Source organism: Meriones unguiculatus (assembly GCF_030254825.1).
Source record: "Meriones unguiculatus strain TT.TT164.6M chromosome 13 unlocalized genomic scaffold, Bangor_MerUng_6.1 Chr13_unordered_Scaffold_37, whole genome shotgun sequence".
NCBI lineage: Eukaryota > Metazoa > Chordata > Mammalia > Rodentia > Muridae > Meriones > Meriones unguiculatus.
Window position 1 is genome coordinate 6,020,561 of NW_026843647.1, and position 19,821 is coordinate 6,040,381.

The 19,821-nt window shown below is 38.9% G+C and overlaps 1 protein-coding gene and 1 pseudogene across 1 annotated transcript in view; both read left to right on the plus strand.

Moving 5' to 3' along the window:
* The first annotated feature begins 7,315 nt into the window (after positions 1–7,315).
* LOC132650961 (zinc finger protein 239-like) lies at positions 7,316–10,304 on the plus strand (annotated as a pseudogene).
* A 535-nt stretch (positions 10,305–10,839) lies between these two features.
* LOC132650962 (zinc finger protein 239-like) overlaps positions 10,840–19,821 on the plus strand; it is a 31,935-nt gene continuing 22,953 nt past the window's right edge. Inside the window, exon 1 of the mRNA XM_060376280.1 lies at positions 10,840–10,857. Within this exon, the coding sequence (XP_060232263.1) occupies positions 10,840–10,857 (18 nt within the window). The remainder of the gene's footprint in view (positions 10,858–19,821) is intronic.

The following is a 19,821-nucleotide window of genomic DNA, read 5'->3' on the forward strand; positions in this document are numbered from 1 at the left end:
ACAACATGAGAATTTTTCCTGTGCTGCAAATCTGTCTAAACAATTGTCGAGCTATATTTTAGGTAATTGGACTGGAGAATTCGATACTACGATGGAGCAGCTGTGAGTGGCCATTGTCACAGTAAATTCTACCGGAGTGGACGCAGGACTAGCCACAGGATTATCAACATGGATTGCTGCAGCCATGAATCATCTGAAGGAATGGGCGGGCATGGGAGTTTTAGCAGGCCTTCTGGTGTTGGTCTCCTTGGTTTGCCTGTGGTATATATGCAAGATTAGAGTCTCACAACAGTGTGATGCAGCCATGATCATTCAGGCCTTTACAGCCATTGAAGCAGGACATTCTCCCCAAGCATGGTTGGATACCATAAAAAGCTAAAATGATACGCTCAGGATGCGAGGCTAAGCACTGCACTCAGGGTCAGCCGCTTTGGACCCAGAGAAGAGCATGTCTGATTGCATGCAGGTTGATGCCCCAGGTCCCGCCTCTGAGAAAAAGGTATCAGACGGGTCTGATGCTCTTTGGGTGGATGACACCTAAATGAACATCTGTACAAAGTCCCAATTTATTTCTAATATCAGAGATCAGACCTCTACTCTTGCCTGATGCGTCTAAAACAAAAAGGGGGAACTGTAGAGAGCTGCGGAATGCTATGCCTTAAAGATGGAGCTGGTTTCTGCCTTCCACCTTCCCGATGGTGAGTGCTCTCTGTCACGAACAACTCCACATTTGGCTAAGGCTGAGGATCTGGCTTGCTTCCATGTATGTGGACCTATCTGCATTGCCCCCGTGGCACGCCTGGGTTGACTACCCAGAGGCTATTTAAGCTGTGGGCTGGCTTTCCCCAGGGTCCGAGGATTGTTCAAGGTTTCTGAATAAACTGCATTGAAAAAAAAAATTCTTAATACAGTTCCTGATTTTATGATTTGATATATTCTCTCTCTCTTTTAGTTAGTTTTGACTAGAGTTTGTCCGTCTTGTTGATTTTTCTCAAAAATCCAAAACTTTATTTCATGGATTCTTTCTCTATTTTTTTTTATTTTTTACCTAAATTTTATAATTTCTTGATGTCTACTCCTTTTGTGTGATTACATATTTTTGTTCTAGTCTTTTCACGTCTGCTGTTACCTTGATGGTATGAATCCTCTTTAATACCTTTATGTAGGCACTTTGTGCTATGAAGTTTCCTCTTAGCATCATTTTTTCATTCCTCATTATATTCCATGAGTTTTCATGTGATATGTATTTGTTTTCATTGAATTTTATACTCTTTAAATATTTTTTTCTGTTTGAAATCATTTTATTTCACTTGGTTGAAGGTTATTCACTTTCCATGAGTTTATAAGCTTTGTGTACTTTCTGATGCTATATATACATCCAGCTTTAAGCCATGGTGGTCTGATAGGATACAGGATATTATTTCAATTTACTCTAAGGACTTACATTGTGTCTGAGTATGTGGTCAATTATAGAGGATGTTTCATGAAATGATGAAGATATATTCCTTTATGTTTCTGTAAAAAGTTTTGTAATTTTCAGATAGTTACTCCCTGCTCTGGTAATATAGCTGAGCTCAGGTGGTGACATATTGCCTGACTCTTCTTGAATCTATTCCTAAACTGGTGTCTAGGCATCTGGGTTTGGGGCAATTATAGGACTAACTGCTGATTTGATGTGTGGCAGTTTTTTTCTTGGGGTTCTGTTAGCACTCTGAAGTTTCAGAAAGTGTGTTGGATGAGTGTTGCTATTTAATGGCCTGCTTGGCTAGTGTATTCATGGTGTTATGTTTTCAGGATGGTATGGAGGGAAAGGAGCCACATGTGTTCAGTTAGAGCACTAGGGAAGATTCTTATAATTGGGTTTCAATTAACAAAGATATTGGGGAAGATCCCCAGTATACCACCTTAGACTCCATGCAAGCATATGCTATTGTGCTGATCCAAATCCAGCCTTATGTTTTAATATTTGCCAGAGAGTATATTCTTTGTCTTGGGATGTCATGTACTCATGACACTAATACTGTCTGAGACTTCTGTGTCATTGAATTGCAAGTGTGTAACATTCTTCCTACCTCTTGTGTTTGTTTTGAGTTTTTAAATGAGGTAATACAAGTAGTATTTTTCCTGTATGTGTGACTATGTACCTCTTGTGTACCTGGTCCTCACAATAGTCAGCCAACTGCCTCAGAACTTCAGAATGTGGAGTAATGGGTAGTTGTGAGCCTGAATGTAAGCACTGAATATTGAGCCCAGTTATTAGCAAGACCAACAAGAGCTTTTCATTGCTGATCCACCTCAACTGCCTTATGTTGCTCATTTATGACCAGCTATTCCAGTACTAATGTTTTCATCTGTCCTTTTGTACCTGTTTGAACACACATTCCCTTTTAGTAAGCTCTCGTTAATATTAGAGTTTAAACTGGGACACTTCAGGTTTCTGGAAGATAGATACAGAAATGTATTTAATATATAATTCTTTGAAGGAACTTCAGAAATACCATGGAGTTCTTTGTATCTTTCTTAATTGAATGATTTTTGCAGCAGATAAAGGCCTTAACTTTACCTCATCTGGATGTCATGAAATTTGTTTTGGAGGCCAGACAGGCTTGCAGCACAATGAAATACACATACCTCTGCTTCCTGACTACTGGAATTAAAGTCATGAGCCAATACATCCTGCTTGTCCATAATTATTGTAGTTAGTAATTGTGCATATAATTTCTCTGATCTGCGGTCTGTACTGTTAATCAACATCCATGACTTGCTTACTTTATGTCTGTTAATTGACATTTTTCTTGTAAGGCTAAATTCTATTGAAACGGTGCCTAATGAGATGAACCTCCTCATTTAGTTTACTTCTAAAATGACCAGGTGAGTACATCAGAACTTCTCTGTCAGGAGATAAGTCAGGGAAGAACCAGAACCAGAATTATATGAATATATTGTTAATTAAGTATACTTTTACATTGTTGCCACTATTGTGCTTTCACTTATACCCATATTTGGAATAATTTAGAATTCTATCACCTATGATGATGTGAATGTGTACTTCACTCGGGAAGAGTGGGCTTTGCTGGATCCTTCCCAGAAGAGTCTCTACAAAGATGTGATGATAGACACCTACAAGCACCTTACAGCCATAGGTAAGACAGTGAATTTTCTTTGATTATTAAGGTAAAGGGGACATCTGTTGTTGATTTTTCTCAATGATGCTCTTATGTAATTTCAATTGGAATGAGGAAGAGTAAATCAATCATGTTTCTAAAGTTCACTGAAAAGAGAAAGTTAAATTTTCCCTAATTTTCAATAAAATATCAACTCTTTCTGGTATATATTTTAGGCTACAATTGGGAAGACCAGAATATTGAAGAACAGTGTCAAAGTTCGAGAAGTTATGTAAGGTAATTATCTCATGGAAGCTGATATAAATATGCCTGTGAAAAATTTTCAATGTGTCCCAGGAGTTTTAAAGAAAATCAATAGTGTAAAGATCCAATATTCTAGAGTATTAAGGAATATTAAATTCTCCCAAACTCATGTTCCTCAATGTAAGCTATGTTATTTTGTTTTCAAGGCAGTTTGATAAGAATCAAGACAGTGAAACCTTTGCTAAACAGATATTACTGTAAAAAGGACTTTTATTCAAGCTAGGAATCATGGTCTCCAAAGATTACTGCCCCTCTGTGTGCTACCCTAGGCCTGGGCAGGGCAGATTCTAGGTTCCATATAACCTACCTTAGGCCTAGGAGTTTTTTGGCTTCTGAGAATTACTGCTTAATAGACACACCCTATCTTGTTCTTTCTGATCTCATAGATGGCTGATTCATTTCAGCTTTTCTGGCTCAAACTCCTCTCCTAGCTTCTTTATTAAATCTGGCTTTTCTGCTGTCACCTAATTGCTTTGTATAGTCTCAAACTAACTCCATCTGTCTTTTCTAATCTTCAGGTTCTATTTTATTCTCTGGCTCATTTGATCTTGACCTCAGTTCTCTCCTTCCAACCTGTCTTTCTATTACTATCCCAGTAAAACTCCCTCCTCTCTCCATGTAGTACCCCTTAAGAATCTCATTTCCATTCTTGTCTTGTGAGAGATGCATGTATCCTATTCTGCCAAATATTTTTCTGATTGTGTCGGCTTTTGTGCCACTACTTTTTCTTCTAACTGATTTAGTGTGTCTGGTTTTATGTTGATATCTTTGATGTACTTGGACTTTCGTTTTTTGTAGAGTGAGTAGTATGGATCTATTTGCATTTTCCTGCAGGTAGATATCCAGTGAGACCAGCACCATTTGTTGAAGGTGCTGGTCTTTTTTACATTGTATGCTTTTGTATTCTTTGTCAAAAATCAAGTGACTATAGGTGTGTGGGTATTTTTCTGAGTCTTCCATTTGGTTACATTGATCGACTATTCTGATCTTATGCCAATATCATGTAGTTTTTATTACTATGGCTGTGTTGTATAGCATGAGATCAAGGATGGTGATACTTACAGATGAACTGTTGTTGTATAGGATCATTTGGGCAATTTTGTTTTTTTTTTCTTTTTCCATATGTAGTTGAGAATTGTTCTTTGCAGGTCTTCAAAGATTGATGTTGCTATTTTGAAGGGAAATGCTTTAAATCTGTAGATTGCTTTTAGCAGGATGTCCATTTTCAGTATGTTAATCCTATGCATCCATGAGCATGGAAGGTCGTTCCATCTTCTGATATCCTCTTCAATTTATTTCTTCAGGAACTTGTAGTTGTTTTTCTTTTCAAAGTGGTCTTTCACTTGCTTGGTTAGAGTCATACCAAGGTACTTCATGTCATTAGTAAATGGTGGTGTTTCCCTAATTTCTTTCTCAACCCTTTTGTCTTTGGTATATAGGAGGGCTTCTGATTATTTTAACTTAATTTTGTATCCAGCCACTTTGCTGAAGGAGTTCTCTAGTTGAATTTTTGGGGTCACTCATGTGTACTATCATATCATCTGTGATTAGCAATACTTTGACTTCTTCCCTTCTTATTTGTATCCTCTTCTCTCCTTTAGTTTTCTTATTGCTCTGGCTAGGACTTCAAGTACAGTGTTGAACAAGTATGGAGTGGGTAACCTTGCCTTGTTCCTGTTTTCAGTAGGATTGATTGGAGTTTCTCTGCTTTTATTTTGATGTTGGCTCTAGGCCTGCTGTATATTGTCTTCACTATGTTTAGGTATGTGCCTGTATTCCTGATCTCTCCAAGAGTTTAAATTTGAATGGGTGTTGGATTTTTGTCAAATGCTTTTTCAGCATCTAAGGAGATGATGAGGTGGTTTTTCTCATCCAGTTCGTTTATATGTGAATTTCATTGATGGATTTCCATATATTGAACCACCCTCCATGCCTGGGATAAAGCCTATTAGGTCTTGGTGTATGATATATTTTATGTGTTCTTGGATTTGGCTTGAAATTTTTGATTATTTCAATGTTCAGGAGAGATAGGGCTGAAATTCCCTTTTTTTGGTTGCATCTTTGAGTGATTTAGGGATCAAGGTGACTGTGGCTTCATAGAATGAGTTTGGTAATGTTCTTTCTGTTTCTATTTTGTGGAATAGTTTGAAGAGAAATGGAGTGAACTCTTCTTTGAAGGTCTGGTAGAATTCTTTGCTGAAACCATCTGGTCCTTGGCATTTTTTGGAAGGGAGACTTTTGATGACTGCTTCTATTTCCTTGGGGGATATAGGACTATTCAATCTATTACCTTATCTTGACTTAATTTTGGTAAATGGAATCTACAAGAAAAGTGTCCATTTTATTTAGATTTTCAAATTTTGTGGTGTATATACTTTTGTAGTAAGACCTAATGATTGTTTGGATGTCCTCAGTGTCTCCTGTTATGTCCTCCCTTTCATTTATGATTTTGCTAATTTGTATAGTTTCTCTCTGCCTTTTAGTTAGTTAGCTAAGGGTTTACCTCTTTTGTTGATTTTCTCATATATCCAGATCTTGGTTTCTTTGATTCTTTGAATTGTTTTTTGGAGAGCTGATTCCATTGATGTTGATAAACAATAGTGACCAATGAATGTTAGTTTCTCTTCTTGTGGAGTTGGGGGTGTTACTGTGCTGTTTTGCATGTTTTCTTTTAATTTTTTTGTTGTGCAGTTATCTATATCATATGTTTTCTTGTGTGTAGTTCTTTTCATTGGATTGGTGTTTTCCTTCTAGCATCTCCTGTAAGGCTGGGTTGCTGTGTAGCTATGTTTAAGTTTAGTTTGTCATGGAATATTTTCTTTTCTCCATCTATGTTGATCAAAAGCCTCATTGGGAATAGTAGTGGAGGCTGGTATTTGTGATCCCTTAAATTATGCGTGACATCTGTCCAGGCCATACTGGCTCTCTTAGTTTCTGTTGAGAAGTTTGGTGTGATTCTGATAGGTTTCCTTTTATTTGTTACTTGGCCTTTTTCCCTTTCTGCTCTTAATGTCTTTTCTTCCTACCATTTACCTGCATATATCATGATTTTTTTGTTTCTTATTGCTGAGTAATATTCCATTGTGTAGGTATACCACAATTTTTGCTTCCCTTCCTCCACTCAGGGGCATCTGGGCTATTTCCAGCTTCTGGCTATTACAAATAAGGCTGCTACAAAAATTGTTTAGCAAATGTCCTTATTGTGTACTTGAGCCTCATTTGAATATATGCCTAAGAGTGGTATATCTGGATCTTGAGGAAGTGCTATTTCTAGTTGTCTGAGAAAGTGCCAGATTGCTCTCCAGAGTGGTTGTACAAGTTTACATTCCCACCAGCAGTAGAGGCGGGTTCCCCTTTCTCCACAACCTCTCCAGCATGTGTTGTCTCTTGAGTTTTTGATCTTAGCCACTCTGATACGTGTAAGGTGAAATTTTAGGGTCTTTTTAATATGCATTTCCTTAAAGGCTAGTGAGGATTAACTTTTTTAAGTATTTCTCTGCCATTCAATATTCCTCTATTCAGAATTCTCTGTTTAGTACTGTACTCCATTTTTTAAGTGGATTACTTGATTTTTTGCTGTTTAACTTCCTTAGTTCTTTATATAGATTTTGTCCTTCCATGTTGAGAACACTGTCCCAAGAATACCAATGTTGTCCACAGTGGGTGTGTGGGTGGGAGGGATCTGATGTCTGGCTGCTAGAGTACAGAGACCCTGGATGTGGGGCTCTGCAGGCACTCATTTGAAGGCATACCCATTCTCTCTTTGGTCTAATGAGAGAACACAGGGTTTCCCCCTGTTTCCTACTCTCAGATGTGTCCCTGCTGGGGCAAATGTGGGTATAGGAGCTCTATCAGCTCAGTGGTGCTGCAGCTGCAAAACTTGGAAGATGGTAAAACAGTCCACTGGGAGTCCAGCCACAGCTGCAGAAGTGGGAGGCAGGTACAGATGTCTGATGGGAAGCCTTGTGGAGACCCTACACCAGACTGCAGTCCTGGGTGGACTGTACAGCCAGCTTCCCTCCACTTAGGATCTGGGAACCTGGTACAGTCACTTGCTGGGAGGCTCTGAAAGGCCAATACAGTTGCTTGTAGACCTGGGACATGGAAGGCTGGTATAGCCAGCAACTGCCGCTGAGGACTTAGGAGGCCTGCCCCTGCTGACTTAGTCAGGAAGCAGGGAGTGCTCTGCTAGGAGCTGCGGGGCACTGTGGGCTGCCTCGGCTAAGGAGAAGGGAGACCTGAGAAGGGAAAGTGCAGAGGGATCGATTGTTCCCACTCTCAGTCCCCAGAGGAGTCCTTGGATGACATTGAACTAAATGGTCTCAGCTCATGTGTTGTCCCCTCTTGCCAAGGAAGCTGCAATGTAGATGTTCTGGCTTCAGCTGCCCCTCCACTTACCAATTTCAGAGTTTCAGATCCTTGGCCTCTCAGATATGATGTACGCTGGTTGCCACCATCTTGGATCCCCCATTGTTCTTTTTTAAATAACTATTTTTGTCAAGTGTGATACAACTCACGTGGGCATACGGACATGGAAAATGGAAACATACCTCTCTTTCCCAGAACAAGTAGAAGATATGTAGTAGTCCTTATTTTGTGCAGACTTTCTGAATGTGGTGCCAGTTTATATTTAATTTATTGATCATTATTCAGTACTGAAGTATTAGTTAAAATGTTAAAGAGTGTTCATTGTCTCCCCAAAAGCAGTTATTATATTGTAGGTCTCCATCATTACATCTGTGTAAAGGTTCTTTTCAGAAGGATTCACAAAAGTTCAGTTTTCCTGAGCAGGCTTTTTCCAGATGAACATCATCACAGCCTATTGCATTGTAAACCTCATTATACTTATGTACAATAGAACGCATGATAGTGACAACACTATAAATTAATATTTGCTCATGTGTTCATTCATTCATTATTAATAACAAATGAATCATAAACCTGTATCACATTCAGAAAGTTTAGTCAAAGCATGAGACTATTAATAAATTCAACTAATATAATTAGTTTTCCAACCTCATTGGAAATATAAACAATGAAATCACACTACAAAAAAATTCCTATGATTACTGGCCCGATGGAAATTGTTGTGTTCATTCTGTTTCACTTTACAAATTCAGTGTGGTTATGGATATAGGAAAATTTATGAATGCATTCACTGTGTTAAAGGTGAGTCCTCCTAGGTCCTTTTAAATATGTGAAAAACCACATATAGAAAAATGATGCTATAAGTTTCTTACCATCAAAGGTATCTTGGAAGGTACAAAACACCCATAGTCAAGGGGGAAACTATGAATGTAAACAACGTGATAAAAGTTTAAGATGTAACTTCATTTTACAATGAGAGCAAATTGCAAACTTAATTTACACCGATAAAAAGATTCATCAGTGTCATGTACATGGTAAAGCTTACATGTATACTTATTATCTTTGCAGGAATGAAAGAACACCTATATATGAAAATCCCTATGAATGTAACCACTGGGGTAAAGCCTTCACACATCCCACTAATCTATCGAGGCATAAAAGGAATCACACTGGAGAGAAACTCTACAAATATAATCAATGTGGTAAAGGCTTTTCACAACAGAGTCAACTCCACCTACATAGAAAAACACATGATGGAGAGAAACCCTATGAATGTAATGAGGGTGAGAAAGTCTTTTCCCAACATGGAAATCTCCAAATGCATAAAAGAACACAAACAGGAGAGAAACCATACCAATGTAATCAAAGTGATAAAGCCTTTGTATATTGCAGTGATCTCCAAAAGCATGAAAGAACTCATACAGGACAGCAGTCCTGTGACTATAATCATTGTTGTCAAGCCTTTTTACAACATGGTAGTCTCCAAATGCATAAAAGAACACATACTAGAGAGAAACTTTATGAATGTAACCAAAGGAGTAATGCCTTTTCATGCCCCAGTAGTCTCCAAAGGCATAAAAGAACACATACTGGAGAGAAACCCTACAAATGTAAAGAGTGTGGTAAAGCCTTTTCACACCACAGTAATCTCCAGGTGCATAAAAGAACACATACTGGAGAGAAACCCTACAAATGTAGTCAGTGCGGGAAAGCCTTTTCAAACACTAATATTCTCCAGGTGCACAAACAAACACATACTGGAGAGAAACCCTACAAATGTAATCAGTGTGGTAAAGCCTTTTCCCAATCCAGTGGTCTCCATGTGCATAAAAGAACACATACTGGAGAGAAACCCTACAAATGTAATCAGTGTGGGAAAGCCTTTTCACAACCCAGTAGTCTCGAAAAGCATAAAAGAACACATACTGGAGAGAAACCTACAAATGTAATCAGTGTGGTAAAGACTTTTCACACCCTGGTAGTCTCCATGTGCATAATAGAACACATACTGGAGAGAAACCCTATGAATGTAATCAGTGTGGTAAAGCCTTTTCACACTACAGTAATCTCCAGGTGCATAAAAGAACACATACTGGAGAGAAACCGTACAAATGTAATCAGTGTGGTAAAGCCTTTTCACAACACGGACATCTCCAAGAGCATAAAAGAACACATACTGGAGAGAAACCCTATGAATATAATCAATGTGGTAAAGCATTTTCATGTTGGAACAGTCTCCAGAGGCATAAAAGAACACATACTGGAGAGAAACACTATGAATGTAATCAGTGTGGTAAAGCCTTTTCAGAAACCAGTAATCTCAAAATACATAATAGAACACATAGTGGAGAGAAACCCTACAAATGTAATCAGTGTGGGAAAGCCTTTTCATGATACAATAGGCTCCAAGTGCACAAATGAACACATACTGGAGAGAAACCCTATGAATGTAATCAATGTGATACAGCCTTTGCAAGTTGTAGTGGTCTCCAGAGGCATAAAAGGAGTCATACTTCAGAGAAACCCTAAGAATGTACTCAATGTGGTAAAGCATTTGAATATTGCTGTGATCTCCAAAAGCATGAAAGATTTCATACTGGAGTGAAACTCTCTGCATATTACCAGTAAAGCCTTTACATGCCACATTTTTTTTTTCAAAGCCAGGAATAAAATCATACTAGAGAGAAAACCTTATGAATGTATTTAGTATGATAAAAATCTTTGTTCATTTCTATAGGCTTCACTTTCATGAATGATTGATACTGAAGAGAAAGCTGATGAATGTGGTATAATTAGCCATTGACTGCATCTCACTACATAGCTTGATGTGATATGAATATGAATATATAATTTGATGTTCCATGATTCTGTATGTTTCTGCTAATTATCCGTTTGTCATTTCATCTTGAAGTACTATGTTCTATAGGAAATATATAAAAGGTTCTAGATAATGTAACAGCAAGGATAGTTACTTAAAAAGAACCACTTCTGGTGTGTGTGTGTGTGTGTGTGTGTGTGTGTAAGGTTCATGGGGTTTTCGACCATGGCAGATATGTACAGAGTGGGAGACAACTTTGTCCCATCTCCTTTGGCCATCGAAATATGATGATTGAGGTCTGGTTGCCTGCTTTAGACAACCTGAGGACAAGCTGCCTCCTACTGTATTCTCTGTATCTACTCAGCTATGGTGAGTCAATTCTCCAGTTCTTCCCTTCTTCTTTTGTCTTCTCAGACATGTGTACTTGTCAGTCAGAATACCAAGCAGGCCACCACTTTGTGGTCTCAAATAGGAGTTTAAATCTCCTCAGTCCCCACTCTGTCATCCCTGTAATCCCTCTGCCTAGCAGGAATAAGGATATTCTGAATAAACATTCCTATATCTCCCTTGGGTGAATATCTAGTCAATCAATGAACTCCATGAAATTCTGATTTCCTCTGGAATGTCATTGTTCAAAAGACCTATGCCTGTAGATGAGGTATTTTCTGCTCAATAACATTATGTCATTCTTTGAATACCTTGCAGAAGATAAGCTGAGCATGGGGGAGGAATTTACAGATAGGAAGTTTTTAATATGTGGCTTGGTTATATTACTAAGTTGTGTATCTCTTGCCTGCTGTCTAAACCTGTTAAACCTAAAGGATGAATTAGGTACCATATGTTGTACTTCACACCTGAGAAAAGCTGCTGAGGTGCCTTTTTGACAGAAGGGATCTGGCTTCCAGGTTCTCCCAGCATCCCTCAATCACTACCTTCTAAAAGACATGATTGGCATACTCAACCTCTAACATTAATTTTCCAGTCCTGTAGAATGGGCTTGCTATCTCCCAGAGGCTCTTCCCCATATAGCTAGATATTTTGTTTTCTTCTATATACTTTTCTTCTCTCACTCTTTCTTTCTGTGTTACTTCTCTCTCTTTCTGTTTAATCTCTGTGTGTTCTCTCTCTATTTCTTTTGCTCCCTTCCTCTCTCTGGCCACATTTATGTTTTCTGCATGGACCTTTAATGCAATTCCTTAAGAACCGGGAACCCTCTGAGAACTGTTTGCAATAAGCCTGCTTTTAAATGCATTATCATGTCTGCAATTACCAAATTTCACTTGTAGGAAGAAAGATAAAGTGAAAACTTATATATTCATCACTGCTCAAAATTAGTCACAATGAAGAAATATGTTAATATGTTTCCAGGTTTCGTTAATAATTTGTGTTTTAACCATTGCTTTTTTTTTCTTTTTTACCTACCCCCTTATCGGTGGACTAGGGATGGTGCATATGGGAAGATGGGGAGTGGGTGAGAATGGGTTGATATGGAAGGGGATACAGCCAGGATACAAAATAAAGAAATTGTAAGAAATAAATAATTAAAGATGATTTCATTGTCAATCATTGATTTCTTTTTTTTTTGTTTGTTTGTTTTTTCATTTGAAAGAATAGTCTCACTCTGAGTCTCAGGCCTACCTGGAAGTTAGTATACATACTAGATCTGCTTACCTTGCCTTCTTAGTGTCTGCAGTATAGTTGGGCACGGTCTTCCTCAGTAACTCAGTTCTTTCAATGGGCTTATTGAGAATGAATCGCTGAGTTCAAATGGTCATAGTAGGAAAGACACACGCTCTTGTCTTAACTCCATTAAGAGAAAAAAAATCTTTGTTCAATTACAATTGTTTGGTTTAAAATCCTCTCCTATAATTATAAAGAAAAATGATTTTTTTTTCTTTAACATTGAGTTTTTATCACTCATCATAGTAAATCCGAATTCTGTCCTTATTCAACAAAGAGTGAACAGGTGCCTCACAGACATAAGTATGTATACTTACGTGTAACCACTCATTACACTCATCTCAACATTCTACTAAGTCACTGAGGTTGAAACCACCTAAGCCAGGCTTGGTAACACAGGCCTATAGTCATGGTGTTTAAAAAGAGGAGGCAGGAACTTGAAGATTTCAATGTCATCCTAGCAAATATCCAAGGTCAATGATATAATGGGAGGTCCATAATGGAAACGGAGACTGATTGGATAAGACCAATGTCCATAGTCCTCGCTACAGCCCCATAACATCCAGGCCATGCCAGCACCATGTGTTACCTAAGGAATTTGCCACCCCTTGCTTGCTAATGTTTCCTGTCCAAGACAGGTCAGGTCACTTCAGAGTTAGACTTATTTTGGGCATTGAAAATTAGAATACTCTTGGAAGTGGGAGAATTAGCCTCAGGCAGTGGTGAGTTCCTTATTTATATACCCTATGGAAAGGGTTAAGCACAAAAACCCTTACCCACACATGCCATATAAATGGACTAAGTTTTGTTTATATACATCGATCCATACTTATTCACACATTCTTTTTTAAGACATTGGAAGGAAAGAATTTGAAATGGGGTGGAGAAAGGACAAAAATAGGGGAAATGATGTAATATATTTTAATTAAAATCTGTAAAATTAAATTCAAATAAAAATTGGTTATAGAGGGCATAGGGGAACCCCCAGTTGGTACTACCTCAGATCATGCTAAGCTATGTAACATAGACAGCTAAAGCCAACGAGTACACACAGACAAGGTATAAGAATTTTTAACAATTTAAAACCAATGTATTAGCCATCTCAATCATCTTAGTAGGAAAACCACAAGCTAACACAGCTACAATTGAAAAATGCAGATATGCCAAGAAATGGGTTACTGACTTTTCAGGAACTGAGATTTTTTTTTCCCAGATAGAGAGGCATTCATCTCTAGAGTTTTCTCCAGACATGGGGCAGATCTGGGTGTTGTTATAGGAGACAGGTTCCATTTCAGGAATCACAAGCTAGGTAAGCATAAGCTGTAAATGCATCCCCAAGGGATCTGATGTCCTATTTGGCCTTTGCAGTTAAGACACACAGACAGGTGAATGCAAAACATCCAAATAAAAGAAACACATACAAAGCTTTAAAATGTTGCTTTCTAAGGGCTGATGAGATGGCTCTGTATTTAGGAAAACTCACTCAGGACTTCACAAAAGATAAGGCTGAATCCTATCTTCCATGGACACAGCCTCCCTGTTCTTCTGACTGAGAGATTCACACACAGACTGGGGCCCTTAGATACCTGTAACATATACATCTTCCAAGGGGCTCAACACAGTCCCAGACCTTTGGGTGATTGTTCTCTCTCTGTCTCTCACACACATACATACACATTCAAACATGCACATATCTCCATGAACTCCACCAGCACAGTGCCCTCACATGTCCCCATAACTCAGAAAATAGAAGATTGTGTGGTGACAACTCTTTCACCAGGTTGTCCTTCTCACCATATTCTTTTTGAAATGGAGCCATACTTAGACTCCAGAGAGTGACACACCCCATCCAATGATTCCATTATCTTTTAATTTTCCTCAGTCAGTTCCATTAGCTGAATACCAAGCTTTCAATTACATAAGCATATTGGGCCATCATCATTCAAATAATCATGTAACCTCTAGCCAACTTTTCATTGAGTCTATTTTCCACTGAATCTTCCTTACCTTAACCTCCATGACCTGTATATCTCTCGCCACTCCCTTCTTTCAGTACTTCCTGGAATAAAACATTAATCTCCATGTTAAACATAAAGTGGCTTTTGATATCGAGATTTCTTATATATTGTATATTGGTAAAAACAACAATACTTGGATTTTCTGACAATGACAAGCATATTTTGAGGGTACAAATTTTGTTCTTCCTTTCTTCTCTGTTGCTGTCATTAACTCCACTAATGGAAAATGACTCAGGTGATAAGTTGGCTTCTTTGGCTGATGCTGGCAGGCCCCAAACATTGAGGGAGCTCAGGAAAGAAACTCAGGCTATCAAATGAAGGCATGGATTATGGTGGAACACTTTTGTTGCTATGTTCTTTTACAAGGTCACTGTCTACTTCTATGTAAATTTTCTTAACCAGCCCAGGCCCCGTGTTGAGATAAATTTAGACCATCAGTGTCTGGGGTTTGCCACTGAATTCACAACCACTGTATTCACCCACAAACATAGCCACAAGTGAGTGTCATCTGGGGAACCCCCAGTTGGTACTACCTCAGATCATGCTAAGCTATGTAACATTGACAGCTAAAGCCAACGAGCACACACAGACAAGGTATAAGAATTTTTAACAATTTAAAACCAATGTATTAGCCATCTCAATCATCTTAGTAGGAAAACCACAAGGTAACACAGCAACAATTGAAAAACGCAGATATGCCAAGAAATGGGTTACTGACTTTTCAGGAACTGAGATTTTTTTTTCCCAGACAGAGAGGCATTCATCTCTAGAGTTTTCTCCAGACATGGGGCAGATCAGAATAGCCTTCTATACGTCTCCTGTTAATCTCTGGTTTCTACAGATGCAGCTACACAGATGCTTGTAAGAAATAAGTGCTGTCTATGACATAAATGTGTTGCCTGATTTTCACTGCTTCATCTTTACCAGGCTGCTTTGCCTGGCCTGAGGATGAGGAGGAGTTCAGTCTTGATATGAATTGATGTGTCAGTGCTGGAAAGAGGCTCCCTTTTTTGAGGACAAGGGGAAGGACAAATAGGGTGAGAAGGAGCCATAGGAAGGAGAGGAGGGAGAGGACTGTGATTGGGATGTAAAATGAATACAAAAATTAAAAATAAATATAAAAAGAAATATCAACCACAAGTCTTTTCTCTCAAAGAGTGTAAAACTTGTATTTAACATATGGAATTCAAATCTCAACATGTCCTCCATCCAGCATAATATTCTTCCTTCCCAGGAACATGTCTGAATTCTAGTTGTTTGATGACCAGGATCAGTGACCTTTCTTTTCCTGGAGCAATGTCTTCCTTCCCCTTCCTCCTTCTTTCCATATGCACCAGTTCCTTTCATACTCACATTGTGAAGGAGATTATGAGCTCTGACCACAAATTTTGAAGAAAAAACTCAGTCACCATCACATTCCTTAGGATAAAACAAAGTGCATTTGCTATTGAGGAACTGTTCTTCTCCCAAATAGGTAAGTTCTCTTTTAACAAGCACATCCTCCTGATGAAGTGAAAAGGTAGTCTTGTCCAGGCAATTATTTGTAGCAATTCATAATTTATTGTGAGAAGGTAAGTCAGTTAAGGAAACACCTGAATCATCCTCTGAAGATAAATGCCTCCCACCAGCTTCTGTAATGGCCTTGTACCTTGAGAATTCTCCATCTGAGTAAAGGAACCCCTGGGGTGCAGGTCTTGAGACATTACAGTGACTGTGGTCCAAGGAAATTAGCAGGGACGCAAGAACCATCTGTGCATACACCAAAATTAAGAAATGCTGTGGGGAACCAAAAAGTCCTGTTTTGGTAATTGGGTCATCTCAGGGTTGAGACATATGTGCTTCATATGAAATTTGGGTGCAAGAAATCTTATAAAAAGACATTCAGCAAAATGTAAACCAACATGGGTGAGCCACCAAGGCAGAGATAGCTCTAGAGAAAAAGAAAGTAGAAACAAACTGAAGAGAGAAATCATTTCTTGTTGGCACAGGGGAGCCAACTCCTCCTGCTCTGTGACAGGCTTCCTTCATCTCCCCTGACCTATGCTGACTAGGGAGAGATTGAACACTGCAAGTTTTCCAACGTAGGTTTTTATCCAGGCTTCATACTTTAGTTCAAGTCTCTCTCCTCTTTGTGTGTATCATTATCTGTAATTTCCCTCCCTACCAGTCCTCACAGAAAAAGATGGCAACATTTAGGTCAGCTCTGCAGTTAATGGCAGTCTCTTGCGGTGGTTAATTTTGACTGTCTTCAATGCCATAAGTCAATGCTTTTCTGAGCAAAAGTGACACACACACACACACTACCAATATTTTACTCATGATAAACTATTTCAGAAAGCGTGTTTCCCAAAGTATTAAATTCCAGATCATATAAAAGGTCCCAGAACCATCTGAGCTCAGCCCCATCACAGTCAACCACAATACAGTGGGGTCTAGAAACCTCTTGTACCTGGGGACTGAGGAGGTAAAACCCCTGAATGACAAGGCTTTGCTTCCACAGTTGCAGTTCCTCTGCTAAAATATGTGGACTCCACAGTTTCTGATTGAGACAGCAGAATTCTTTCCTTTGTTCCATGCCTAATTACCCCAGCCATAGAAATCTTCTCCTCCTGTATCCAGGACAAACTAATATGGTTTTATAAAGAAAAGGGAGTTTGACTGGAGTCATCTAAACCATGTATCCCACACGGCCATGTGACTAATGAGTGTTGAGCTCACCATCCATTGAAGGTGAGCTAACTCTTCTTATGATTTTGTTGCTATGAAAACATGCGGTGACCTTGGATGCACATAGAAAGGAAAAAGATTGAATAGGAGCTGGCTGACATTTGCAGAGGTTTAGTCCATGATTACCATGGAGGGAAACATGGCAGTGGTCAGGCAGAGATGGGGATGGAGAAGGAGGTGACAGTTCTAGATCTTGATCAGCCAGCTGCAGAGTCACCCTAGGCCTGGTTGAGCATATGAGAAGTCAAATCCCACTTTCCCAGTTACACACTTCCTCCAACAAGGCCATACCCCCTGCAACAAGGCCCCACTACTCAACCTTGGCACTGCCAATTTGTCAAACATTCAAATACATGAACATGTCTGGGCCATTCTTTTTCAAACCACCCCATTGACCTTGAGCACAATGGAATCATGTGGTTTGATCATCTTTTGGATAATAACCTTACCACCATGGAGGCAACCATGAATTTGCCATGTTCTTTACTAACGATTTCATGAAAAGGTAAATGCCATGTGACTTCTTGGTTATTGTTGCATAGAAGAAAATGGAGGCATCCATAAACTTCCTGCTGTCAATGAGCTCTCTGGGTATCACCTGATTTTTACTAAACATGTGACCTTGAGACACCAAAGAATTTTGGGCATTGGTTTAAAGTTAAAGCACAAGCCTGAAGGAAAGCCAGCCAGGTGCAGACAAGTCTGGCCACCTGGGGAAAGGAACGAGCTTCACTACACTCTTTTCCTGCCCACTGGAGATTCAGTTGCTAGGATACTGCCTATGCATTCCTTTCTGTAACCCAGATTCTGATGCCTCTAAAGGTTGACTTAAAGAGTTTTTCTTCCTCATGAATTGGCTCGTGTAACAGGAAACAGGCATGTAGGCTTGATGTCAGAGAGAGTAATCCTTCTCAGTTGGTGGTGCCATTTGGGAAGAATTCAGAAATGCTGTCCTGCTGAAGTATTATGAGGTGGGCTTTGAGAGTTTACATTTCCTACAGCATTTCCAGTTTCCTTCTCTGCTTCAGGCCTCAAGATGATGATGTGAGTTCTTCAGCTGCCAGATCTGAAACTTGCTGTCACATCACTTTCATAGTGATCCCATATCCTTCTGGAACCATGAGCCAAGGGAAACTATTGTAAAAAAGTTGCCTTAGACACTGTGTTTCCTCACAGAAACAGAAAAGGCAATACTGAATACCCACAAAAAAATAACTGGGGCCTAGGTCCTCTCCATGTAGAGTCCTTGGTTGAGTCATCAGTCTCTGCAGACCCCCTGGGCCATGATTTTTGGGCTCTGTTGATCTCCTTGTGGATCTCCTGTCACCTGTAGGTCTTTCTATCTGCCTTGTTTCATAAGATTCCCTGCACTCTGCCCAAAATTTGGCAATTAGTGTCAGCATCTGCTTTGATACCCTGCTGACTAGAGTCTTTCAGAGGACCCTATGGAGGGCTCCTGTTCTGTTCCTTGTCTTCTCCTATTTCCTATGTCTATCCTGTTTGCTCTTCTGAATGAGGATCAAGCCCCTTCCTTAGGGTCCTTGTTGTTGTTTACTTTCTTTAAGAATCTGTATTTTAGTACGTTAATCCTATATCATATATCTAATATCCACTTATAAGTAAGTATATACCATGGTGTCTTTCTGCTTCTGGGTTACCTGATTTAGGATCATCTTTTTTTTTTTTTGTGCTCTCCATTTGCCTGAAAATTTCATGATTTTCTCATTTTTAATGGCTGAGTAATATTCCACTGTGGAAATGTACCACAATTTCTTCTTCCATTCCTCTGTTGATGGACAACCAGGGTATTTCAAGAAACTTGCTATTATGAATAAAGCTGCAATGAATATAGTTGAACAAAATGTCCTTGTTGTATGGTTGAGCATCTTTCAAATATGTACCCAGGAATGCTCTAGATGGATCTTGAGGTAGCACTATTGCTAATTTTCTGGGAAAATGCCAGAATGATGTCCAAAGAGGTTGTACATGTTTACATTCCTACCAGCTTTGTAAGAGAGTTCTCCTTTCTCCAAAACCTCTTTAGCATATGTTCTCACTTGAGTTTTTAAACTTAGTCATTCTGATGGGTGTAAGGTGGAATCTCAGGATTGTTTTGATTTGCATTTCCTTGATGACTAAGAATGTTGAGCATTTCTTTAAGTGCGTCCCTGACATTTGATAGTCCTCTGTTAGAATTCTCTGAGTAGCTCTGTACCCCATTTTAAAAACTGCTTTGCTGTTGTTTAACTTCTTGAGTTCTTTATATATTCTGGATATTAGCCCTCTATCAAATATAGGTTGGTGAATATCCTTTCCTTGTCTTTAGCTTGTTGTTTTGTTCTGATGACAGTATCCTTTGCTTTACATGAGATATTCAGTTTTCTGATGTCCCATTTATTGACTTAGTGTGTATAGTTTTATGTTGAGTTCTTTCATCCAGGTGGACTATAGTTTTGTGTAGGGTGAAAAGTACAGATGTATTTGCATTCTTCTACATGTAGACATCCAGCTAGACCAGCACCAATTCTTGAAGATGCTATCATTTTTCCATTGTATGGTGGTGTTTTCTTTGTCAAAAATCAAGAATCTGTAGGCATATGGGTTTATTTCTGGGTGTTCTTCTCGAGTCCACAGATCCAGCAGTATATTTCTATGCCAGTAACAAGCCTTTTTTTATTGCTGTTGCTCTATAGTACAGCTCAAAAACATTGATGGAGATAGCTCCAGAAGATCTTTTATTGATTCTATTTCACCAAAGTCTATGAGTCTGTTTTTTTTACAG